Source organism: Xenopus laevis, chromosome 2L, assembly GCF_017654675.1.
Source record: "Xenopus laevis strain J_2021 chromosome 2L, Xenopus_laevis_v10.1, whole genome shotgun sequence".
In the NCBI taxonomy this organism is placed as follows: domain Eukaryota; kingdom Metazoa; phylum Chordata; class Amphibia; order Anura; family Pipidae; genus Xenopus; species Xenopus laevis.
Genome location: NC_054373.1, coordinates 71,495,433 through 71,522,161, shown reverse-complemented (window position 1 = coordinate 71,522,161; position 26,729 = coordinate 71,495,433). Strand labels below are relative to the sequence as shown.

At 42.6% G+C, this 26,729-nt stretch overlaps 1 protein-coding gene across 13 annotated transcripts in view; it reads right to left on the bottom strand.

The window, feature by feature from the left end:
- The window catches only part of LOC733397 (ankyrin repeat and SAM domain-containing protein 1A), a 317,888-nt gene that overhangs the window by 132,550 nt on the left and 158,609 nt on the right, over nucleotides 1-26,729 (bottom strand). For 8 of the 13 annotated variants that reach the window (XM_041582022.1, XM_041582016.1, XM_041582019.1 and 5 more), the window contains 11 exons: nucleotides 24,899-25,000; nucleotides 12,231-12,311; nucleotides 4,598-4,773; nucleotides 4,430-4,522; nucleotides 4,249-4,336; nucleotides 4,049-4,092; nucleotides 3,849-3,969; nucleotides 1,368-1,732; nucleotides 688-729; nucleotides 324-390; nucleotides 124-230 (listed from right to left, as the gene is read on the bottom strand). In XM_041582022.1, coding sequence (XP_041437956.1) covers nucleotides 124-230; nucleotides 324-390; nucleotides 688-729; nucleotides 1,368-1,732; nucleotides 3,849-3,969; nucleotides 4,049-4,092; nucleotides 4,249-4,336; nucleotides 4,430-4,522; nucleotides 4,598-4,773; nucleotides 12,231-12,311; nucleotides 24,899-25,000 — 1,286 coding nt within the window. The remainder of the gene's footprint in view (nucleotides 1-123; nucleotides 231-323; nucleotides 391-687; nucleotides 730-1,367; nucleotides 1,733-3,848; nucleotides 3,970-4,048; nucleotides 4,093-4,248; nucleotides 4,337-4,429; nucleotides 4,523-4,597; nucleotides 4,774-12,230; nucleotides 12,312-24,898; nucleotides 25,001-26,729) is intronic. The other 5 variants (XM_018246531.2, XM_018246527.2, XM_041582015.1 and 2 more) reach the window with 4 other exon arrangements.

Genomic DNA, 26,729 nt, shown 5'->3' with positions numbered 1-26,729 from the left:
GGCTTTATTAAGCCTTTATTGATTAAGGCTTTATTAAAAAACCTATTTTTGCCTCATTGGCCTCAACAATTAGTTAATTAAAAATTAAAGCAAAACACAAGATTAAACAAATATTTTACTCACCAAGAAGTGAACATCATCAAAGCCATTCAATACTAGTTTGCCATCATATTGCTGAAGCCCAATAGATTTTAACCAGTGGGCAACACTTTGCTCTGGAACAGAAGGTCCTACACAGGAGAATAATGGAAATATTTTATTATTACGTACAATATTTTATTAAGAGACTGGTGTCCTCCAACATTTTGCCTTATAGTATTTACCTGTTATAAATTGTTGCTCCTGTGAGAACTCTATGCCCTGTCCTATTGAGCTCATTATCTTATCAATCTGTAAAAGAAGATGATTATGCGGTCTTACTGTAATAACTCCAAACTACACATGCACTAATCAGAGCATATTTGTCACCTGACTTGTTGTATGCTACAGCAAGATTATAGCAGCACAACCACATTTTTAAAACTAGAAATGATATTTACTCAAACTAAACACAGACCCTACACCATCTTAAATAAAAAAAAAATAAAAAAAACAAAAGGATCACCAAGCAAGCTTTAAACAATAACGCAATCCAAAGCTAGCCACAACCTGCCCATTCTGTCCCCACCGCCAACTGATTTGTCTTACATGTTGTTTGGGGGTGGCTGTAGGGGCCCACAGGTAACGCTGCTGGAAAAGTGGCATTGTCAGATGTTTTAATACATATAACTGTAACTATATCAACCAGTAAAACCAAACAGTTTAAAAAATGTATATATACTTGCTTGCACCCAGAACAACCTATGTAAAATAATTGTATACTTTATACTTAAAGGGATAATAACTGACTTCCATTTTTGACAGTTACTGTAATCGGCTTTAAGTAAAGAAAAAAGGTGCATAAACATTATTTGAAGTTCAGGACATGAATGTATTTTTTTACCGGATTCCACAGTTTGAAAGGAAACCACGATAGTCTGTCTCTGTGCTCTTTGGCACCAGTTCTTCTCCCCCTTAAGTTTACAGTGTAATGAAACCTCTGCCTCACCTTGTGATGAATTTTGTGACTTAATACACATTTTTTCCCCATAATTATCATTTTTTATTTTTTTTTTACATAAAACCAACTAAATGAGCTCTTGTCAAAAGGGTTTTTTTTATTCTCTTTTAAGTGTTTCAATTATCTCATCACAGCATAAATATGGCTAAACTAATAAGCCACAATATTCCTTTATTTAATTCAAAATTAGAACAATAATGTGTTGACTGATGTTCTAGATTTCAAACACTTGTGTAATTTTCATGAATTGTAATTTTATTATTCTCACCTCATCCCACTCTGATGTAAAGGAGGGCGATTTTTCAAGACTTCTTTTGCCTGCCACAGTTGAGCAGTTAGTGAGAGATTCACTGCGATTCCAATCATCTCCATTAGTGCCAGATGGTGGGGAGCAAGTTAAAAGATCTGAGTCAGACTTGGACAGACTCCGGCGTAGAGGAAGCTCTATGTGGGCAACAGCACCATTCCTGCAGCCGTCTATACTGGAAGGTTCACAAGCAAGTGGGGGGTCTTTTGTTTCACATATTGGTGAGGAACCATGAAGAAGACCTGAAAAGTGCTGTAGCATATGAGAATCACTACTTTCTGCAGAAGCTAAACTCCAGCCTCCTGAACTGCTTCGCCTCTGCCCACCTGAGATGATTTTTAAAAAAATTGGAAAAATAGGAGAGGAGAGTGAAGGAATAAAAATGAATTGTCAAAGTAAGGCGTGGCACGAAAGGAGAATTAATACTAGATCACTAATGGAATAGTAATTTAAGGGTAACATACTGGGAGACAAAGAATAAGCTTGAATTTAATCCAGGTATAGGACCTGTTATCGAGAATGCTCGGGACCTGGGGTTTTCTGGATAATGGATCTTTCCGTAATTTTCCTTGATGCACACAACAGAAAATATTCACATACCTCAGCTCAGACAAGTTGTCAGGGGCTAACACAGGACATGGTACTCAAATGTTTAAGCAGCAAGGGTATGGGACCTTATAGAACACACCCTTTAGTATAGAGGAAGTGCAGGCCACCAAGTTATTAACTAGTATCAAAAGGTGTACAGATTCAAGAGAGGAACATTTTTAAAAGCACTGGTAAGTGCTGTGGGCAAGTAATCTCCCCAAATGTCTTCCCGTAGGCAAGAATACGAATTGCTGGCAGTATGACATAAGAATCACTTCGGATTTCTGAAGTCGCCCGAAGTTGCCTTACGAGGATTTGTCAATCATGGGATATGGAAATCAAAGGCAAACAGCAGAATACCTGCTAATCAGTGCTTTATTGTGCGTCCACACGACATGTTTCGGGCAGCAAAAGGCCCTTTTTCAAGTGTGTACAAATCACAGTGAAAAGTTGCTTTAAAGATCCACACAGGAAGTCCCACCTCTTAATTAATCAATCAATGTATCACATTTAACCCTTAAAATTGTTACAATTGGCTCTTAACAGTATCACCAATGCCTATTTGGATATATAACATAAAAAGTATTATAAAATCCATAGAAAAAGTTAAACGTTAAAAGTTCATATTATTGTGAAAAATACATATAATGGCCTCCAAGTCCGTCCATCATGTCGCAATGGTGTTAAAAAAAATTTTGTTCATTGTGTTCCAGGGAATTCCCAATGGTGTAATAAAATCAACCTGTATACACAATAAAAACGGTAAAAATAAACACCTGAAGGAACTGCTCATAAAAGAGCCTACCTATAGAGTACCTTGTTACGACTGCCCTATTCATTTACATTGTTTCAAATTACTCATATTTACCAGTAAATGTTACCCTTTAGACATTTTCTAAAGTCGCTGCTCGCAACTATGTATTCTAAATCAGGGCAGTAATCAGTATCTGTGAAAGAAAGAGGTACATGTATCAATCATTTAGTTACAAAAAGGGAGATAAGTCATTCAAAATAGTCATTCAAACCTAAAGGAGCCATTGTATTCATTTTTTTAATCCAGTATGCCTCTCGTTGTCCCAGTATTTTTCTCCTATCTCCACCTCTTTTGGGCTGAACTATATTTTCAAGAACCAGCCATCTGAGTTGGCTTAGATTGCGAGGATTCGTATTCTTGCCTGTGGGAAGGCATTTCAGGGAGATTAGTTGCCCGCAGTAGAGAAGATTTGTCGCTGGGCGACTAATCTCCCAATCTGCCACCACCCTAAAGATTATGGATTATGAGAAAAGTTTAGCCAATGTAATTGATTACAATGGATTACAATGGAGAAGAATTGCTTAAGAGGAGATATAAATCAGGCCTGGATTGGCAATCAATGGGTTCTGGCAAACTCCAGAGACGATGCTGTAAATTGCCACAGACAGTCACTATTTATTAAGGTGGGTGGGGGCTGTTTAGGCCTCTGTGTACCTGAAATGCCAGGACCTATTTTGATTTCCAGTCCAGACCTGATATGAATCCTATATCCAAAGTACTTGTACCAGCAGTTACATTAGAACATTTAAAGACAGGAATTACTGAAAGTTACTACTAGTCCAATTCAATTACCTTCTCAGAGTCAGAAAGGAATTTTTTACCCACCTCTGAGGCAAACTTGGGAGACATCAAATAGGTGGTTTTTGCCTTCTTGAGGTCACATAGACATAAATGCTGAACTTGTTGCCGATATTTTTTGAACCTCATCTACTATGTTATATATTATGTTAAGTAAGCAAGCAAAACATTGATTGTCTTGCTATGATCTATGACATAATAAATTGATGTTAGGATAGCAGCTGGGAGAACAAGTTTCTTACTGTTAGGTTTCTCTGAGACATGGGATTCCCCATCAGAATGGCCACTGGAAAGGTCAGAAGAACCGTGGCGGTTTAAAGTCCTTATTTGGTCTTGAGGAGGTGCAGTGTGACGAGATCTGACCTGAATTTATAGAACACAGGTCAGTAATGATAGTAAATATGCATGACAGCCATGTAAGCTTTAAAGTAAGGCTCCTCACCTGAGGTTGAGAGATGCAACAAATCTCTTGTAGATGTTGTTCTCCTAAGCATAGAAAATTTTCATAAAATAAAATGCAGTTTATTCAAAGTTATGTTCATACAGCAGTCTCGCCAAATACTAAACTTGGACATCTTTTTTCCATAAAACACAAGCTTCTCATACTTAGCCTTATATAAGAATATTGCCTCAATAACACACCTCTGTTATCCAGCCTTTTAGTTTCTGCTGTAACTAGCAGTTCATAGGGGTTCTCTTCTTCCTGACAAATTGGTGCACTGCCTAATGTCTAAGGAAAAAAAACAGCATTTGTATTAAAAAAAAAAAAAAGTAAACATAAAAATTAGTACAGATAGCAACAGTCAATCACAACCAATCTCACCTCACTAACAGTAGTACCTCCTCTCACTCTACTTATTTCTACTTCTTCATCTTCTTCTGGTGGAGGTTTTGCTGGAGGGGGTGGCTTGTCCTTCTGTCAGCAAATATAAATAATAAAACCAGGCTATATAGGGACATTGTAAAGAAAAGACACACATGGAAGACTTACATGACGTGCTCCTGTAGCTTCAAAGCTAAGTGAATCTCTATCAGATGAACGTTCACTGCAGATGCTGTCAAGGGAGTGGCAGGAGAAGGCATTGTAGAGAGCTTCATATGGAGATTCCGTTTGACATATGTTATCCAGATCCAAGTGAATATCCACAAGGGCTCTAGTAATACCCCCTATTTAGCAGAAAGTGTGTAGTGGGAATGATACATTTCTAACAATGTACAGAGACAAGGAGCATATTTCATGAAAAACACACTAGAATAGTCTAGAACAAAGTAGAAATCAAAAATAATAATGCGTTTTCCTCTTTAAAGGCACAGTAACATAAAAAAAGAAAGTGTGTTAAAGTAATGGAAATAAAATGTAGTGTTGAACTGCATTGGTAAAACGGGCGTGTTACCTTCAGAAACACAAATATAGTATATATAAACATGCTGCTATGTAGCCATGAGGGTAGCCATTCAAGCAGGAAAAAGAAGAGAAGGCACAGGATACAAATCAGATAACAGATAAACTCTGTAGTTTAAACGTATCTCTTATCTGTGTATCCTTTGCTTGAATGGCTACCCCCATGGCTACAAGGAAGCTGGTTTATATAAACTATTGTTGTATTTCTGAAGCAAACACATCGGTTTTACCAGTGCATGGTAACAGTACATTATGTTCTCATTCCTATAAAACACTTTCATTTCATGGTGTTACTGTTACAACCACTGAAAAGCATCAACCCATCATGTTGTCATGTGGATATAATTTTACAGTTAACGTAGTGAGGCTATTGAAAAATAGATTTCAATTAGCAAAATTCTAATATCTCAGCATGCATATTTGGTTACCTACCATTCTCCTTCTGCAAACCTCTAGCAGAATCCTGCATTGATATTTTAAAAAGAGCAAACTGATTTTTTTCTTTTTAATTTTGGAAACTGACATTGGACTAGACATGTAGTTAGTTTCCCAGGTACCCTCAGCCATTTGACTTTGATAAACTTCAGTCATTCTTTACAGCTGAACTGCAAGTTGGAGCGATATCACCCCCTCCTTTTACCCTCAGCAGCCCATTAGCAAGACAAAGGGAAGGTAACCAGATAACAGCTTCCTGACACCTGAATTGCTGTACATGCTCCCATAACCTCCTTGGGGCCTGCCCGGTGTCACAATAAACTTTATCGTGGGTGGCAGGGGAAGATTATTGCTGTGCATTCTGCACCCGGCCCACCGTTGCCTAGTTATGCCACTGAGAGATGCAGAACCTTTTGGCTGGTACTCTAAGTTTAGTATATAATACAGTATATGGCATTATTTATCTATATCCAGCTGTTGGGTTTAGTTCAGGAGCTCCCATTGCTATGAAGCTTAGAATGCAAACTCCTTTTACACAAATACCCTGAGAACCACGGTATCCCTCCCCCAGCTTAACACACATACTATACAGTTAGCATGCACTGGTAACAGCTGTATGTTTGCTTCAGAAAGACTATTATGGTTTATAAAAGCGAGCTGTTGTGTAGCCGTGGAGGCAGCCATTTAAGCAGGAAAAAAGGAGAAAAGGTACAGGTTACATATCACATAACAGAAAAGCCCTGTCCAATACAATGGTGTTTTATCTGTCATTTGCTATGTAACCTGTGCCTTTTTTCCAGCTTGAATGGCTGCCCAGTGTCTATACAGCAGCTTGTTTATATAAACGCTAGTGTTTTTTTCTAAATCAAACAAGCCATTTTCACCAGTGCAGATCAACAGTACAATATATTTAAATTACATTGATACACAGCAAATAATGCCATTTTACTTTGAACCACTTTGGCTCATGTGACTGAAAAGAACAATTTGTATTTCATGATCTTTTTACTGGCGATGCACACTTGATAGATGGGTCTTGTTTTGGGTTACAGATTCTACATCTGTTTTTTGTAATCCCTTAGTTTTATTACAACTCCCTTGAATCATGGGTAGTGCAAAAGGTTCAGAATGTTCTTGTATTTTTCTAAATTACTAAAGGCATGTTATTTAAAGGAATAGTCTATAATTATTCTTCTTATCCCATGGGGAAATACCAGATTACCTCAAAATTCATCAATTCACAACCATCTATTTACAGTTACTTCTCATTCACATATTTCTACTTTTTTCAAGATCACTGCTACTATCTCCATTTTTTCAGTTTGATTAAATGTATTAAAAAGTTTTGTCACAACATTTCTAGGGCTATTCTTAATGTCTCTTACATGTCCTAATCTCCTGGTTCCTACCCTCGGCATTGTTTTTCCCATGTTTAATTTCCAACACCGACACACCAGAACATATATATATATATATATATATATATATATATATATATATATATATATATATATATATATATATATCTGTGAAGAATGGCGGCACTCACAGGATTTTCAGGCGAAATAAAGAAAAACTTTTTATTTAACTCGACGTTTCGATCCCTCACAGGGATCTTTCTCAAGAGTATACAAACATGCATGGTTACATAGTTACCAATAGTAACAAAGATAGTGCTGATAGAGTCTGAGGGGCATTTAGGAGCAGATGGTTTTACAAGCTTGTTTACTCTACTTCTAACTTTAATGTTGGTCAGGCAAATCTCCCCAATGAGGGACAGTAGTTCCTCGTCCTGGGAAGCCATGAATGCATATTTAAATAATTGGTATGTACTTAATAGTGAGAAAGAGAGATAAAGTGAGAAGCCCCCTGGGCTGTGCGGTCTTTGAATTCCTGGAAATGTGATTCTTGTAGAGCCTGCTTGGCTGGCCACAATGGTCTTTGTGCCCAGAGGAACAGTCAGATGAAGCTGTGATACTCTTGGTTTGTGTCTCTGCTGTTAAACTTGAGGTCTGTGTAGGATGATAGACCACTTCTGCTGCAGGCCCCGCTGAGCCACAAGGGGTACGCGGTAGAGCACAGAACTAGGAGCCTGCAGTAAGGGCACAACCAGGGAGCATAATTAAAGACAGTAAAAATAGTAGTGGTACATCAGTCCTGCCTCCAGGAAAAAACAAGTGTGTGTGTGTGTGTGTGTGTTACAGTGTGTGTGTGTATGTTACAGTGTGTGTTACAGTGTGTGTGTGTGTTACAGTGTGTGTGTGTGTGTTACAGTGTGTGTGTGTGTGTGTGTGTGTGTTACAGTGTGTGTGTGTTACATTTTGTGTGTGTGTGTTACAGTGTGTGTGTGTGTTACAGTGTGTGTGTGTGTGTGTGTGTTACAGTGTGTGTGTGTGTTACAGTGTGTTACAGTGTGTGTGTGTGTGTTACAGTGTGTGTGTGTGTTACAGTGTGTGTGTGTGCGCGTTACAGGGTGTGCGCGTGTTACAGGGTGTGCGTGTGTGTTACAGGGTGTGCATGTGTGTTACAGGGTGTGTTACAGGGTGTGCGTGTATGTTACAGGGTGTGTTACAGGGTGTGTTACAGGGTGTGTTACAGGGTGTGCGTGTGTTACAGGGTGTGTGTTACAGTGTGTGTGTGTGTGTTACAGTGTGTGTGTGTGTGTGTTACAGTGTCTGTGTGTTACAGTGTGTGTGTTACAGTGTCTGTGTGTTACAGTGTGTGTGTGTGTGGCAATGACAGACTGAAGTTTTGAATGCATGGACATCACCAGATTCTGGGTTTTCTCCTTTTGAATGCTCTGTCAGGCCTTTACTGCAGCTGCTTTCAGTTGCTTTTTGTTTGTGGGTCTTTCATTCTGAAGTTAAGTCTTCAACAATTGAAATGCATGCTCAATTGGGTTCAGATCAGGTGACTGAACTGGCCATTCAAGAATATTCCACTTCTTTGCTTTAATAAACTCCTGGGATGCTTTGGCTGTATGTTTTGGGTCATTGTCCATCTGTATTATGAAACAACTCCCAATCAATTTGACTGAATTTAGCTGGATTTGAGCAGACAGTGGGGGTCATTTATAAAGTTTGTGCAGCGCATATTTTTTCTTAAATGGTTGTTTTGCCCATGCTTTTTCCTGAACGCTAATATATTGCAATGCTCTGCCCGTCTTTCCGTTTTTTGAGAATTCGCACTGTGAACAAATTTTCATAAATTCAAAGTTTCATGCCTTCTCTATACTTTTTTCTTGCCATCATTCTGGTAGATGTTCATCTTGGTTTCATCTGTGTTGGCTTTTTTAGATTTTTTTTTAGCAGAGTGCAGTGCACCCTCTGTATTTACTTTCATGCAGTCTTCTCTTTATGGTAGACTTGAATCGATACGCCTACCTCCTGGAGAGTGTTGTTCACTTGTTTGGCTGTTGTTAAGAGGTTTCTCTTCACCATGGAAATGATTCTGTGATCATCCACTACTGTCTTGCGTGGACGTCCAGGTCTTTTTACGTTGCCGAGTTCACCATTGATTTCTTTCTCCAGATGTACCAAATTGTAGATCTTGCCACTCCTAATATTGTAGCAATTATTTTGATGTTTTTTTTCTGTTTTTGCAGCTTAATAAGGATGGCTTGTTTCACCTGCATGGAGAGCTCCTTTGACCGCATGTTGTCTATTCACATCAAAATCTTTCACATACAAGCCCCCCGCATATCAACTCCAGGGTTTCTATCTGCTTCATTGATAGACATAAAGGAATTGCCCACACCTGCTCATGGAATAGCCTTTGAGTCAATTGTCCAATTACTTTTGAACCCCTAGTACAATTACTTTTGAGCCCATGAAATGAAGTGATTGTTTTAAAAAAAGGCTTTAGTTCCTCACATTTTTATGCAATCTTTTTGTTCAACCCACTGCAGTTCAACTGCATCCGAGTTGTTTAATTTAAAATTCATTGTGGTAATGTACAGAACCAAGATTAGAAAAAAAGTTGTCTGTCCAAATATTTATGGACCTAACTGTATGTGGTGTATTTAATAAAATGCCCTTGCGGTTTGGCCTATGAGAGGAGAACAATGCAAAAGATAAAAGATCGAATAAAGCAACTTAAATCTAATATCCGCTGCCCCTACATTTTAAAGAACAGAAACATACAGTCAGCCAGTTACGCTATCAGGTAACAGAAGATGTGGGACCGCTCAGAGGAGGAGGTGATAAGAGTCTTTCGCCTTAAGAAACTTGAGATGAGATGGATACCCTCATTAGGTACGTTAACTCCCGGAGGGCTGAACCGGGAGCATACTCCAATGGCATTTATTGAAGATCTAATAGTATAAGTTGTTCTGCTTGAATTCTGTAATAACTACACATTCTCTTTTGTTTATTTTGACAGCTCCTGGACTTTGGATGAAACCCAAGATTTGAGCAATTAGTATGGATTTGTAGTAACATGCATTTAAAATGTACCAATGTATTTTTATAATGGGCAAATATAGCCGCTAGATTTTTTAGATATTCACACTTTTGAATATGGACACTTTTACTTAGGATACTAGATGGATTTTACAAAGAAAATTACACATCACTTGCTAATTGTATTCATGGCCACTGAGAGTGTGTGATTCACTAACACAAAAGACTTGTGAACTGGACTTATGGACACAAAGAGTGTATTATACACGATAAAGAGTGTATTACACACCCCACACACTGTTTACACTCCTGCCATCTGGAAAAATGTACCGAAGCATTAGGGCCCTCACTACCAGACTGTGTAACAATTTCTTCCCCGAAGCCATAAGGCTCATGAATACTCAGGGACCGGACAGATCTCTCTCTCACACACACACTCCATCTGACCTTACTATATACCACAACGTTACACAGTCACTTCACGCCATTGTATGGATGAATAGCCATTGGATACAGTTGTTCCCTATGAGCACATCTGCACTTTGTCATGTTCTTTATCATGTTCTTGCTACTGTTATGTCACAATGATACACCCATCATGTATGACGTTTAGCATTATTTACTTAACATATTACATCTGCTGAGTGTGCACTGTGTTGTCCCATCCCTGCACTATGCTGACCTGTCTTACAGGAGTTGCATATTTTGGCACTTGCACTTTTTGTCTGTTGTCCGGTACATCTATGTTGTGTTGTGTAACACTATGGTCCTAGAGGAACGTTGTTTTGTTTCACTGTGTACTGTACAAACGTATATGGATGAAATAACAATAAACTCACTCTTGACTTGATCTCTAGTATAGGTAAATCTAAAAAAAAAAAAAATCTAAAAACTAAAAACAACTGGACTTGCTGAGTAATCATTGAAGACGTTTCACTACTCATCCGAGCAGCTTCTCCAGTTCAACTGACTGGTGTGGGAAATTCTCGGCATATAAACTCTTCCACTAATCCAATCACAATGGCACATTGTAACTCTTCAAAGAGGTGACATCTGAAGAAATTCATAGAGGTGTTGATTCTGTGTAGTTACTGTAATAAAATTATCCAACATGTCATGTAACTCCTAGAAACAGGTGTTACTTGTGAGAGTTGCATGAATGGATGTGTGAAGTGTTCTGAAACCGCCGGGGTACAGATGTTATACAAAGAAAATGATCGACAATATGGTTCATTTTTACTGGATGTTTTGTATTGAAACTGAGTATCACTAAGCATCATGGGAGTTGTACCCCCTTGTGGAAGGTGGAGCTTGTTTATCACTTCCTGCTAACACATACATTCAGAGAGTGGTATTACACAGTTACACAGGCTTGAGAGGGTGTTGGCCTGAAACATTGACTAGTTTGATGGCACAATAAACCACTTTCACAGGATTCAGAGTGCTGCAGCGTGTTTTTTCTTGGCGTTGCGTTACAGTGGGTGTGTGTTTTACAGTGTGTGTGTGTATGTGTGTGTGTGTGTGTGTTTTACAGTGTGTGTGTGTTTTACAGTGTGTGTGTGTGTGTGTGTGTGTGTGTGTGTTTTACAGTGTGTGTGTGTGTGTGTGTTTTACAGTGTGTGTGTGTGTGTGTGTGTGTTTTACAGTGTGTGTGTGTGTGTGTGTGTGTGTGTGTTTTACAGTGTGTGTGTGTGTGTGTGTGTGTGTGTGTGTGTGTTTTACAGTGTGTGTGTGTGTGTGTGTGTGTGTGTGTGTTTTACAGTGTGTGTGTGTGTGTGTGTGTGTGTGTGTGTGTGTTTTACAGTGTGTGTGTGTGTGTGTATGTGTATGTGTGTTTTACAGTGTGTGTGTGTGTGTGTTTTACAGTGTGTTTTACAGTGTGTGTGTGTGTGTGTGTTTTACAGTGTGTTTTACAGTGTGTGTGTGTGTGTGTGTGTCTGTGTGTTTTACAGTGTGTGTGTCTGTGTGTTTTACAGTGTGTGTGTGTGTGTGTGTGTGTGTGTGTGTCTGTGTGTCTGTGTGTCTGTGTGTCTGTGTGTCTGTGTGTCTGTGTGTCTGTGTGTCTGTGTGTGTGTGTGTGTGTGTGTGTTACAGTGTGTGTTACAGTGTGTGTGTGTGTGTGTGTGTGTCTATATTTTTTGGGTGTGAATTTGCCCAACCTAAAAAAAAAAAATTGTCTAAAAACTGCACTCTGCAGTTATTGTGTATGGTAAATTAGCCCCATTGTTTTTACAGACACATAATTACATTTCCCACATGACAACATAGGAGGGTGGAGCATTCTATTAGTAAATTCACCAAACATATTAGAGAGGAAAAAATATACTGAGAATTAATTTTGTATTGGTAGAAAAAATTGTATTATGAACTATACCAAAAGCCATTACCTCCTTGAATTTCTGTGTTGAGGGAAGAAGGTATATGCATCACAGGAATCTGCTCCTGTTCTTTTCTTACTGTGCTGTGATCTGAATAGGAAAATCATTTTAGCATTTAAATAAAATAAGAGATGAAAACGTGTCAGAATATATTCAATTAAAACAAGTAAAATATACTTTGCATCTATTAAATACTGTAATCTATAACAACATGAAAACCATGTTCTTAAGACGTGAGCTGTATTTATATTGTATTAGCTTTTTTACCTCAAAGAGTCCAGCCCAGAAGGCTACATGAGATCCACCAGGGAGTTTTAATAGGCTGGGCAAGATGTTCATGGAGTCCTTTTTATGACTTATTTTATTTTTTTTATTCTAAATTATTTATTCTTTGTATTTTAAAGGCAATAAATTAAAAAAAAACATATGGTAAGGGTAGAGGGGATGGCTTTCCTTGCGTATAAGAACAGACAGAATAAACTGCGATTGTGTCAACATGGAATTATTTGGTCAATGAGTCCCAGCAGGAATGACACTTTATGTTAGGAAAGGCAAAATGGGCTTGTAGGAAGGCAGCAATCTCATTTCAGCTAGAGGTGATCACCGTACAGGACATGTAGATAAGTAACCGGGGCCAAATGGCATTTAAAACAGGTTTGGTTGGTGGGACACCCTCCCATAGCTGCTTATCTTCAAAGATCTATATGTCATATTTTTGGCTGTCCCTATTCTGCTAACATTTATCTCAGTCACAATATCACTCGACTTGCCTGTACAGCTTGCTATAACATATTCTGCCTTAGAAGATGAAAGCAAACCCTAACCTCCAAAGGATTAAATATTGATATGCATTTACAGGAATTCCTATTAAACAACCCCCCTATATGCCAATAATTTTAAAAATCCCAATTTTAAACTTTTTTTAATTCATTAATTTAATCACAATGAGAAATACATGGCATTGAGCACTTTATTAAAGAGACAAGAGAGAAAGTATAAATACATTTATTGACATGACACACATAACACACACAACCACGATATTTAATATTTATAGCACTTGAATGGGCATAAGAGAAATAAAGAAAAAAGTAAAATAGACATCTGTACTGCCCTATTAGATGTATTTTATGGTTGAAACCTTAACCTTGTGAATTCAAAGCGAGTATGGGAGCTGCTAAGCGAGTGTTGCATGTGATCTAAGTGTTGCATGTGAATTAAGTGTTAAGCAGCTTTAAAAACCTTGAGGCGTTTGTGAGGAATTGCATTTGGGAGACTGTACCCAATGTAAATATGAGTGCAAGTGGGTTTGCTGGTATCACTCAGTGTGTGTCTTATCACATGTATGTGGTGTTGGAGCAGCAGTTCCATGCAGTATTTACATGTGAGAGATGTTGGTGGGTTTTCATCTTGGAATCTGAACTGCAGACTCTAAGGGGTAAACTTGCAACACTGAGAGCAGCGGCAAATGAGGGGGAGGAAAGGAGGCTCGCAGAGCAACCACTGGCAGGGGCTAGAGGAGTGGGGGGAGGAGAAGGGGCAGTGGAGGCTAATGAGGGAGGAAGGTTTGTGACAGTCAGGAGCAGAAGTAGGTGACAGAAGGGTAGGGGGGCTGGTCCACAGCTTGTCCAAAACAGCAAATTCGCCGTTTTGGCTGAAGATGCTGGGTAGGAAAACTCTGAACTGGCGTGTATGGAGCAGATTGACTCTCAGAGCACCCTGGGAGGCAGTGTCTCTAATACGGGTGGTGGGGGGAGTGCAAGGAAGGAAAGGCAGGTTATAGTTATAGGGGATTCAGTTATTAGAAAGGTGGATAGGGTTATCTGTCGTAAGGCCCCTACATGCCGAACAGTCTGCTGCTTGCCTGGTGCTAGGGTTCGGCATGTGGTGGAACGAGTGGACAGATTATTGGGAGGGGCTGGGGAAGACCCAGCGGTCTTGGTACACATAGGTACCAATGACAAAGTTAGAGGAGGTGGTGAAGTCCTCAAGAACGATTTTAAAAAAACTAGGTGTAAAGTTGAGGGCAGGGACTTCCAAAGTAATTTTCTCAAGAAATATTACCTGAGCTATGAGCAACGCTAAGGAGACAGTGGGAGCGTAGGGAGATTAATGGGTGGCTGAGAGATTGGTGTAGGGAAGGGTTTTTTGGAGAACTGGGCTGATTTCTCAGTCGGCTACAGGCTCTTTGCTAGGGATGGGCTGCACCTCAATGATGATGGAGCAGCTGTTTTGGGAGAGAAGATGGCTAGAGGGTTGGAGGAGATTTTAAACTAGGTGTGGGGAGGGGGTTCAGTAAAAGATTCAGTGGAAGACAGGTTAGATGAGATAGTGGGAAAAGAAAGGGAAAATGGGTGGGGTTACTGTTAAGGATAGGGAGGACCACATGTCATATGTTCAATATGGTACCAGTATTAAATGTATGTTTGCAAAGGAGTCTGACTGGTAAAATGGGAGATCTGGAGGTGCTGGAGGGAAAATATGATGTGATTGGTGTGGCCGAAACATGGCTGAATGAGTCACATGACTGGGCAGTAAATATCAGTGGCTATACTTTGTTTCGGAGGGACAGAGAAAATAGAAAAGGAGGATGGGTATGTCTGTTTGTTAGGCAGGATTTAAAAGCTTATATAAAGGAGGAGGAGGTTATGTTAGAAAATGAGGGAGCAGAAGTCTTGTGGGTGGAGTTCTTCACCAATTGTAAAGAGTCCAGTAAATTAATTGTAGGTGTATGCTATAGACCCCCCTAATGTAAGTGAGGAGGAGGTGAAGCTCCTTATGCAAATAGAAAAGGCTGCTAGTTTGGGTAAAGTAATGATAATGGGGGATTTTAATTACCCAGATATTGACTGGAGCAACAGTACTGCCAGATTAGTTAATGGGAACAAATGTATAAACTTTTTGCATGACAATTTTATGGCACAGGTGTAAGGGTTACAGCGTGGAACCGCTGTGATAGTGGATAGCCATTCCATTGGGAGAGGATATGGCGGAAGCCCAGGGGTGTACCCATAGATGGTAAGGGAGGCAGACATGGTGAAAATAAAGCAGGTTTACTTGGAGCTTGCAAATAACACAGGAACAGTTCAAAATAAGGTAATTACCAGGAAGGTGAGGATAAGGAAACAATGCTGGAACAAGGCAACACAGGAGCTTGGAATCCAGGAGCTTGGGATACAGGTAAGGAATCACTGGAACAAGATACAGCGACCAGATACAGGATACGATTACAATTAATGACTCAGCCCTGAGCAAGGCTCAGGGCGGGGTTAATAAAGGGACGGTAATTGGGAATGGGAAACACATGAGGGTAAACGAGGTGGGTGGAGAATGGGGAGGGACACACTAGAAACTGACAGGTACATGAAACACAAGACACACAAGGTTAAGGATCAGCCTCAAAGAGCCCCCAGTGGCTCAAAAGAACACACAATGTCCAGAATCTGGGAAATAAAGGTTCGAGTCCCGGGCTGATCCTTACAGTACCCCCTCCTTAAGGGTCGACCTCCGGGCGACCCAACGAAAGACCCCCATCCTTTTTAGTCCAATGACTGGAGATGGGGACAAAAGTTTGCCAGGGTCAAAGGCTGGAGAGCCGCCAGGGTCAAAGGCTGGAGAGCCGCCAGGATCGGAAGCCAGATCAGAGAAGTCGCCAGAGTCAGGAGCCAGATCAGAGAAGTCGCCAGGGTCAGGAGCCAGATCAGATGGATGGCCAGAGTCAGCCTGCATAGCAGAAGAACCAGCCAAGGCACCCATTACAGGTGGCGGACCAGCAGAGGCACCCATTACAGGTGGCGGACCAGCAGAGGCACCCATTACAGGTGGCGGACCAGCAGAGGCACCCATTACAGGTGGCGGATTGCCCAGGACAACAGGAAGACCACCACGAATAGCAACAAGACTGGTAGACTCTGGAGCACCAGAACTATCAGATCCTGCAGAGTCAGCCTGCATAGCAGAAGAACCAGCCAAGGCACCCATTACAGGTGGCGGACCAGCAGAGGCACCCATTACAGGTGGCGGACCAGCAGAGGCACCCATTACAGGTGGCGGATTGCCCAGGACAACAGGAAGACCACCACGAATAGCAACAAGACTGGTAGACTCTGGAGCACCAGAACTATCAGATCCTGCAGCAGGAATGGCAGGTCTAGAAGTAGATTTGTCCGTGGGCCCAGAGGCCATGGTACACAGGTCCTCACAGGCTGAACCCGGCAAGGCTGTTGGCACAGAGGCTGGAAGCGGCAAGGCTGCTGGCACAGAGGCTGGAAGCGGCAAGGCTGCTGGCAAGGCTGCTGGCACAGGAGCTGCAGGCGGGACCGCTGGCACAGGAGCTGCAGGCGGGACCGCTGGCACAGGAGCTGCAGGCGGGACCACTGGCACAGGAGCTGCAGGCGGGACCACTGGCACAGGAGCTGCAGGCGGGACCACTGGCACAGGAGCTGCAGGCGGGACCACTGGCACAGGAGCTGCAGGCGGGACCACTGGCACAGGAGCTGCAGGCGGGACCACTGGCACAGGAGCTGCAGGCGGGACCACTGGCACAGGAGCTGCAGGCGGGACCACTGGCACAGGAGCTGCAGGCGGGACCACTGGCACAGGAGCTGCAGGCGGGACCACTGGCACAGGAGCTGCAGGCGGGACCACTGGCACAGGAGCTGCAGGCGGGACCACTGGCACAGGAGCTGCAGGCGGGACCACTGGCACAGGAGCTGCAGGCGGGACCACTGGCACAGGAGCTGCAGGCGGGACCACTGGCACAGGAGCTGCAGGCGGGACCACTGGCACAGGAGCTGCAGGCGGGACCACTGGCACAGGAGCTGCAGGCGGGACCACTGGCACAGGAGCTGCAGGCGGGACCACTGGCACAGGAGCTGCAGGCGGGACCGCTGGCACAGGAGCTGCAGGCGAGACCGCTGGCACAGGAGCTGCAGGCGAGACCGCTGGCACAGGAGCTGCAGGCGAGACCGCTGGCACAGGAGTTGCAGACTGGACTGTAGGAACTGGAGCTGAAAACGTAATGGGAGACATGGAAATTGACAGAGACAGCTTTCGGGGAGCCGGCACAGGAACAGGCAGCTTTCGGAGAGCCGGCACAGGAGGCAGCTGCTGGGGGCCTGGCATTGGAACAAGAGGCAGCTGCTGGGGGACCGGCACTGGAGCAAGAGACTGCTTTCGGGGAGCCGGCACTGGAGCAGGAGGCAGCTGCTGGAAGACTAACACTGGAACAGGAGGCAGCTGCTGGAGGACCGGCACTGGAACAAGAGGCAGCTTTCGGGGAGCCGGCACAGGAGCAGGCAGCTTTCGGAGAGCCGGCACAGGAGGCAGCTGCTGGGGGTCTGGCATTGGAACAAGAGGCAGCTGCTGGGGGACCGGCACTGGAGCAAGAGACTGCTTTCGGGGAGCCGGCACTGGAGCAGGAGGCTGCTTTCGGGGAGCCGGCACTGGAGCAGGAGGCAGCTGCTGGAGGACCAACACTGGAACAGGAGGCAGCTGCTGGAGGACCGGCACTGGAACAAGAGGCAGCTTTCGGGGAGCCGGCACAGGAGCAGGCAGCTTTCGGAGAGCCGGCACAGGAGGCAGCTGCTGGGGGTCTGGCATTGGAACAAGAGGCAGCTGCTGGGGGACCGGCACTGGAGCAAGAGACTGCTTTCGGGGAGCCGGCACTGGAGCAGGAGGCAGCTGCTGGAGGACCAACACTGGAACAGGAGGCAGCTGCTGGAGGACCGGCACTGGAACAAGAGGCAGCTTTCGGGGAGCCAGCACTGGAACAAGAGGCAGCTGCTGGGGGACCGGCACTGGAGCAAGAGACTGCTTTCGGGGAGCCGGCACTGGAGCAGGAGGCAGCTGCTGGAGGACCAACACTGGAACAGGAGGCAGCTTTCGGGGAGCCAGCACTGGAACAAGAGGCAGCTGCTGGGGGACCGGCACTGGAGGCAGCTGCTGAGAAGTCGGCACAGCAGACAGGACAGGCTGGGAAGCCGGCACAGCAGACAGGACAGGCTGGGAAGCCGGCACAGCAGACAGGACAGGCTGGGAAGCCGGCACAGCAGACAGGACAGGCTGGGAAGCCGGCACAGCAGACAGGACAGGCTGGGAAGCCGGCACAGCAGACAGGACAGGCTGGGAAGCCGGCACAGCAGACAGGACGGGAAGCCGGCACAGCAGACAGGACAGGCTGGGAAGCCGGCACAGCAGACAGGACAGGCTGGGAAGCCGGCACAGCAGACAGGACAGGCTGGGAAGCCGGCACAGCAGACAGGACAGGCTGGGAAGCCGGCACAGCAGACAGCCAGTTGGGAGCCAGTCGTCGGGAAGGTCCAGCTGGACACTTGGGTAGCCGATGCTGCTGCGAAGCCTCCTCTCTTGGGGTACTAGGCACGGCAGAAGCCCCATTTTGGGAGGCACAGAACATGACAGAAGCCCCTCTTCTGGGGGCACAGGACAAGGCAGAAGCCCCTCTTCTGGGGGCACAGGACAAGGCAGAAGCCCCACTTCTGGGGCACAGGATCAGGCAGAAGCCCCACTTCTGGGGGCACAGGACAAGGCAGAAGCCCCTCTTCTGGGGGCACAGGACAAGGCAGAAGCCCCTCTTCTGGGGGCGCAGGACAAGGCAGAAGCTGGGCCAGGACTGGAGGTAGCTGTTGCAGAGGGGTAGCAGGACCGGGAACTGAAGCAGACCGCTGTGGGGTAGAGGGCCCAGGAATAGACTGCGGAGGGATGGCTGGTGCTGGAACAGGAGCAGACTGCAGAGGCATAGCTGGCCCTGGAACAGGAGCAGACTGCAGAGGCATAGCTGGCCCTGGAACAGGAGCAGACTGCAGAGGCATAGCTGGCCCTGGAACAGGAGCAGACTGCAGAGGCATAGCTGGCCCTGGAACAGGAGCAGACTGCAGAGGCATAGCTGGCCCTGGAACAGGAGCAGACAGCGGTGGGGATTTCAAAGGCCAAGAAACTGGAGGTGGACGACCAGACACAGGCCAGATAGCAGTTTGTAGCTCATCTTCGCTCGAATCTGAATCTTCCCAGCCCACATCGAAGACTGAATCCTCCCAGTCATCGTCAGAGAGAAAATCCTGATAGACATCATCAAAGAAATGGGAGCTGACTTTTGCCTCATTCTCCCCACCCCAAGGGAGTTGTAGTTCCATATCGGGACAAGAAAGCATGGAGGGCTTTCCCAAGGGCTTCTTGTTTGGCTGAGTCATTCTGTAAGGGTTACAGCGTGGAACCGCTGTGATAGTGGATAGCCATTCCATTGGGAGAGGATATGGCGGAAGCCCAGGGGTGTACCCATAGATGGTAAGGGAGGCAGACATGGTGAAAATAAAGCAGGTTTACTTGGAGCTTGCAAATAACACAGGAACAGTTCAAAATAAGGTAATTACCAGGAAGGTGAGGATAAGGAAACAATGCTGGAACAAGGCAACACAGGAGCTTGGAATCCAGGAGCTTGGGATACAGGTAAGGAATCACTGGAACAAGATACAGCGACCAGATACAGGATACGATTACAATTAATGACTCAGCCCTGAGCAAGGCTCAGGGCGGGGTTAATAAAGGGACGGTAATTGGGAATGGGAAACACATGAGGGTAAACGAGGTGGGTGGAGAATGGGGAGGGACACACTAGAAACTGACAGGTACATGAAACACAAGACACACAAGGGTAAGGATCAGCCTCAAAGTGCCCCCAGTGGCTCAAAAGAACACACAATGTCCAGAATCTGGGAAATAAAGGTTCGAGTCCCGGGCTGATCCTTACAACAGGTTGTTGAGGAGCCTACCAGAAAAAAATGCTATTCTGTATTTAGTGATCTCAAATCACCCAGAACTTATAGCAAATGTGCATGTCATTGAACCCCTGGGTAATAGTGACCATAATGTTATATCATTTAATGTCTGGTGCAAAAAACTAATATATACTGGGGCAACAAAAAACATTAATTTTGCAAAAGCTAATTTTAGTGCCTTGAGGGCTGCCCTACAGAGTATTGATTGGGGCATTAAGTTTTCAGCTAAAAACACAGAACAGAAATGGTTGTCATTTAAAATGATATTAAATTATTACTGTTCTCAATTTATTCCCTTAAGGAGTAAATGTAGAAGCTCTAAGAATCATCCTATGTGGCTTAATACAGAAGTAAAGAAGTTAATAGGAAAGAAGAGAAAGGCATTTAAAAACTACAAATCTGTTGGGACAGAAGCTGCATTTAATGAATATAAACACTGTAATAAATGTTGTAAAGGAAAGAAAGGAAATTAAGAGTTTATTGCGATGGAGGTGAAAACTAACCCTAAAAAGTTTTTTAAATATATTAATAGTAAAAAGATGCAAGTTGAGAGTGTTGCTCCATTAAATAATGGTACCAGTATGGTTGTGACAGATACAGAAAAGGCAAATGTGTTAATAAATCAGTTCTTTTCTTCAGGCTCACTTTATAATTGCATTAATGGCTCAGCTCAATCTAGTCAGTGGCTGACTCAGGATATGGTTAATAAAAATTAATGTAAACAAGGCTCCAGGGCTTGATGGCATACACCCCTGGGTTCTAAGAGAGTTTAGTTCAGTTTTAGACCAGCCCCTATTTCTGATTTTCTCAGATTCACTTTCATCTGGTATGGTGCCTATGGATTGGAGAAAAGATGATGTTATTCCAATATTTAAAAAGGGATTACGATCTCAGCCTGGCAATTATAGGCCAGTAAGATTGACATCTGTGGTGGGCAAATTATTTGAAGGCTTGTTAAGGGATCACATTCAAATTTTTGTCCTAGTGAATGGCATTATGAGCAGCAATCAGCATGGCTTTATGAAGGATAGGTCATGTCAGACAAATTTGATTGCTTTTTATGATGAGGTAAGTAAGATGCTGGACTTTGGGGTGGCAGTAGATGTGATCTATTTGGATTTTGCCAAAGCGTTTGAGACTGTGCCCCACAAACTACTGCTTTCTAAACTAAGGTCTGTTGGGCTTATTGAAGTTGTTTGCACATGGATAGGAATCTGGGTGGTGGTTAATGGTACATTCTCTACTTGGAGTAAGTTTCTTAGTGGGGTCCCCCAGGGCTCAGTATTAGGTCCAATTTTATTTAACTTGTTCACTAATGACTTAGGGGAGGGTGTTGATCAGTGTTTGCAGATGACACAAAACTATCCAGCCCAATTAATTCCATCCAGGATGTGGCATCCTTGTAACACGATCTTGACAAACTGGCAATTTGGGCAGCTAAGTGGCAAATGAGATTCAATGTTGATAAATGTAAAGTCATGCACCTGGGATGTAAAAATATCCAAGCCACTTATACCCTTAATGGGACTGCACTAGGCAAATCCATTATGGAAAAGGACCTTGGAGTCCTTGTAGATGATAAACTTGGCTGTAGCAAGCAATGCCAGTCAGCAGCATCAAGGGCAAATACGGTCTTGAGCTGAATTAAAAGGGGCATAGAGTCACGGGAGGAGGGGGTCATTCTTCCACTGTATAGAGCACTTGTAAGGCCCCATCTAGAATATGCCGTTCAGTTTTGGTCTCCATCACTCAAACAGGATATTATAGTATTAGAGAGGGTACAAAGAAGGGCAACTAAGCTGGTGAAAGGTATGGAAAATCTTAGCTATGAGGAAAGACTGGCCAAATTGGGGATGTTCATGCTGGAGAAGAGGCGCTTAAGGGATGATATGATAACTATGTATAAATATATAAGGAAATCATATAATAATCTCTCAAATGCTTTATTTACCAGAAGGTCTTTCCAGCTGACACAAGGTCACCCATTCCGATTAGAAGAAAAGAGGTTCCGCCTAAATATTCGGAAGGGGTTTTTTACAGTGAGAGCTGTGAAGATGTGGAATTCTCTCCCTAAATCAGTTGTGCAGGCTGAAACATTAGATAGCTTTAAGAAGGGGTTGGATAACTTTTAAGCAAGTGAGGGAATACAGGGTTATGGGAGATAGCTTATAGTACAAGTTGATCCAGGGACTAGTCCAATTGCCATTTTGGAGTCAGGAAGGAATTTTTTCCCCCTCTGAGGCAAATTGGTGAGGCTTCAGATGGGTTTTTTGCCTTCCTCTGGATCAACTGGCAGTTAGGCAGATATATAAAAAAAAAAAAAGTTGAATTTGATGGACGTGTGTCTTTTTTCAACCTTACTTACTATGTTACTATATAGACACAAAATAAAGAATCATGTAGAAAAAATTAATCGAAATTCAAACTATGAAAAAAGATCTAATGGCACATAAATAAATTAAAGAAGGAGCACTAAGCACTTTAGGGTGAGAGACTTTAGAAAAATCACTAAGAGTAAAACAAAAGAAAATTTGCATTCAATATGAAAGAACCATAGATAAAATAAACAAAGAATATTAATAAAATAGGACACATAGAAAATTGATATATTGGAAAAATATGGGATTCTCCACATAAAGGAAAATTTTTGCTAAGGGTTTTAAATGTATTATGTACTGTTTTGACACTTACAATAGTGTAAAAGTACAGAAAATGTTCCTGATTGTATGTAAATCATATCCCCTCTGGACCTACTTCTGAAAAAGGGGAAAAACTTTGTGCTGATGTACTTTAAACTCGAGAAAGTAAGACGCTTGGTTGCCCAGGGATCCTTCAATAGTAACAAAGTACGGAAAATCCCTAGAATAGAGGGTTGGAACGCAGGATGAAACGCATAAGGAAGCAAATCAGAAGGGTAACCATAGAAACCAGCCACGATCGGCTTTTTAAGGGAAATGCACGCTACACATCCCAACCTGCAAAGAAAGCCTGTCTATAAACGCTTTTTTAATGACAAAAAAATGTGAGTGCAAGATTTTACCTTTTAACAAGTTTAAAAAAAACGAATTACAGTATATAAGTCTTATTTTGTATAGGGAAACCTACGGAGTGATAGAGGAAGAGAACAGCGCAGCACAGACAATTATATGCAAGTTTAAAACTACTAGGCATTTCTCTCAGTCTTGGTGGAAGTATCAACAGAAACCACATACGCATGTTGAGAGGATTTAATGATCATTAAAAGGGGAAGCACATTTGTTATCGTGTTTAAAGATTCATTCTGAATTTAAAGGGGAAGCAATCGAATATAGCACTATTTCCCAATTCCAACACGCGGTGCACAATTTAAATTTTTTAAAATTCTACACTATATATCTCTTTTTGTCTGTTATTTGTTTCTCTCCATTGCCAGAGGAGCTGATCCATTTTTTATATTTGTGAAGCCATTTTGTTGACTGCTTAGAGTCTTTTTAGCGATTTTAAAGTCCATTTGAAGTCTGCAGATAGTTCTGTGGGGGTCCAGTTTTGGTTGGCATGTAATTTAGATATATGTCAATGTGTATATAGAAACATTTATTTTGAAGGAAAAAAGAATGTGTGGCGTTTTAACTACTGTTGCAGTTGTCAGCAATAAAACTGGCAGCAGAAATAGTGAGACATGCTACTACAGCAAGCCAAAATACAACATCACTTTCCACCACAATGATTTGTTTAGTCAGGAGTGCGGGATTGGGTTCATTAAAAATTTGAAAACTTTCACTTATAATACTTGCATCAAGCCCCCCTCACAGCTATGAATTTTGACACTTGCGCAACACAAACAATCAGTTTTCTTCAAATTCACTTTCAAGGTGCCCTGAACACTCAACACAGGGTACCCAAGCATAGAGTGTAGTGCTACACAATCAATCTCACCGCTTTTTGTAGCGTCGGGTGCCAGCTGCGACTCTGTCTGCCCAGGTCCAGTACAAATTCCAATACAAATTCCAGCAGCACTCCGGTAAAGTGAAAGAAATTTATTTGTGCAAATGAAGCAACGTTTCGGGCATAACCAGCCCTTTATCAAGCTTCATGAAGCTTGATAAAGGGCTGGTTATGCCCAAAACGTTGCTTCATTTGCACAAATAAATTTCTTTCACTTTACCGGAGTGCTGCTGGAATTTGTATTGGAATCTGAACACTCATCACAGGGTACCACTACTTATTGCATGGGATGCATTTAATACACATTGCAAAAGACGAAAAAAAATCCTCAAATCCATTTGGACATTGCATATTGCATCAGGTGGCAGTACTTCGTTGTACAGCCAGGTTACCCACTTTTTCTAAAACCAATCGGGTGATTTGGGGTTTTAATGAGTAGGGCTAATTTATTTATTTATTTGTTTTTTTTTTTATTTAATGTTATTATTTAAAGTAATGGGTTTACAACCCTCTGCACTATTTGGCCACTGTGGGACAGGGGATGAAGAGTACCATGTAGGTCATCAGTACTGATAAGATTGCTTCCCTGGCTGCTGTAAGTGGAGTTATTCCCATTTCTGAATAGGGACAAGTAATTGATCACATTTTGGAGGGAGCACGCAGTTTCCAAATGCTAAGCTTTACATTTGCACTGCATATGTCAATCATCAGGGGCAGTATATGAAGAGAATGTTTGATTTTTCATCAAATTGATGTGTAAAATTATGATATCTCAATTCCATTTCATTATCTAAACCAATGATTGCATCACAGAAGGGGTGTAGAGGTAGCTATGAGATATTGACATGGGAAGCAATTGTTTGGCACCATATACAAGGCAATAGGTTGCCAGCGCTGTCAAGAACCAGTAACAAATAGCAGCAAATATTAGTCACAAATCCCTTAGTGTGTTCATCTCACCCTTAATAAGGGCAGCAATCTGTTTGCTCTTTTGTGACGGTAGCTCTTGAACAATATCGAGTGCAGTCATCCCCTTATTATCTGTAATGTTTACATCTATACCTGTTATAAATAGAGAAATAGATATGGAAAATATTAAATACAAAAAATATTTAATTTGGAGCATACCTTCAATTTCAACCATTCATGCACAAAGTTATATTAGTAACAAAGAGGATGGCAAATAAAAAGGCTTACAAACACAAGATAATTTATGATTTCAGATAATTTAAGCATTCAGATCCTGACTCCAAGTAAGCCTGTACTGGAGTGATACTTTGGAGTGCCTGCTAATGATATGGGGTATGCTCCTTTCTATGCTGTTTGCTCAGAGCAGTGCACATAGGCCTTAAAATATTCTGGTGAGTTACTCAAAATAATGCATATTCATTGTTGGAAAACTTCTCTTTGGGGCATTTCTATTTTTCACAGCATATGTAACAAAATTCATGAAATCAGAAAAGATTGGTCCCCTGGTGGTATATGTATATAGAGCATATAGGCCAAATTAATCTAAATACAGATGTTTAACTCACGTTCTTTTTAGTTTTTCTCCTTAGATCTCTCAGCTGCAGGCCACATGGTGATTTATCAATCCCAACTTCTTTACTGCCCTTTCCAATGTCAGTGAATACAGCCCTCCTTATTCTCCACATTTGATCCGTCTCATCAAGCACACCGAGAGATATATACCTTTCACTTTAGATTTTGTGCCACATATTCCATGATTGTACTAAAAATTATTCCTTAAAGCAGTTGTTCAACTTTAAATTTACAGTGTTAGCCACTCCCTGTTTTTAGACCACACACACTTTAAACCACACCCATGTTACCGCAAGACCATGCCCACATTAATAGCACACCAAAAAACCAAATGGTTGGTGCTCACTGCAGGGATCAGGGCTGGAACTAGGGGTAGGCAGAGTAGGCGGCTGTCTAGGGCGCCATCATTGAGGGGCGCACTTTTTTCAAGCGTTTATTTAATAATTTGTTTCAGTAATCATGGTCACCCAGTTCCCCTTCTCCCTCTTGCCGGCAAGTAATAGCTCCTTCTGTGCGGTGCACCACGATGTGCGTACATGCGTTAATGATGTCACTGATGTGATGACAGAGAGAGGCAGAGAGATGGTGGCCTGCTTGGTGTGGCTCACTCTCGCTGCTCTCAGCCTTGCACAGTTGCACTGAACTGAAGACATTCTTTCTATTACTGTGAAAGTTCGAAGCTTCCTACTGGCACAGTCAGGTACAGATTTGGGAGCCATATGTTTGCTGTTGCTGCTGGGCACTGGCACATGTACATAAATACTTGGGGGCAATATGATGTGATCAGATTTATTTTTGGCTGCTGCTGACACAGGTAAAGGTTAGGGGCAATATGATGGCTGCAGGAGGGCTGTATGATGGATGGCTGCTGAGCTTGCTTGCACAGGTACAGGGGGCAGCAATATAAATGAAAAGTGTTGTACATTTTCTTGCTCTCTTTATTTAAAAACCATCATGGTAAGGAGGGATTAGTCTGAATTTGAGGTTTAGACAATGCAGGGGCCAGTTAAATCAGTTAAATCTGTGATACCTTTTAAATCTTACATATGGTAAGCAGACACAGCAGAAAGACTTTGATGTGGAGTGCCACATGAGGGGGGTCGCCAGTTGGACAGCCCTGGTATACGCAATCTATTTTGCACAAGACCAAAGTTATGGCATACACAGTCAATATCTGATCAGGGCTCGTTCAGATGTTGATTGGGCATGCTGGACTTTGAAGGAAGAGACAAAGAATCAAGTATGTTTT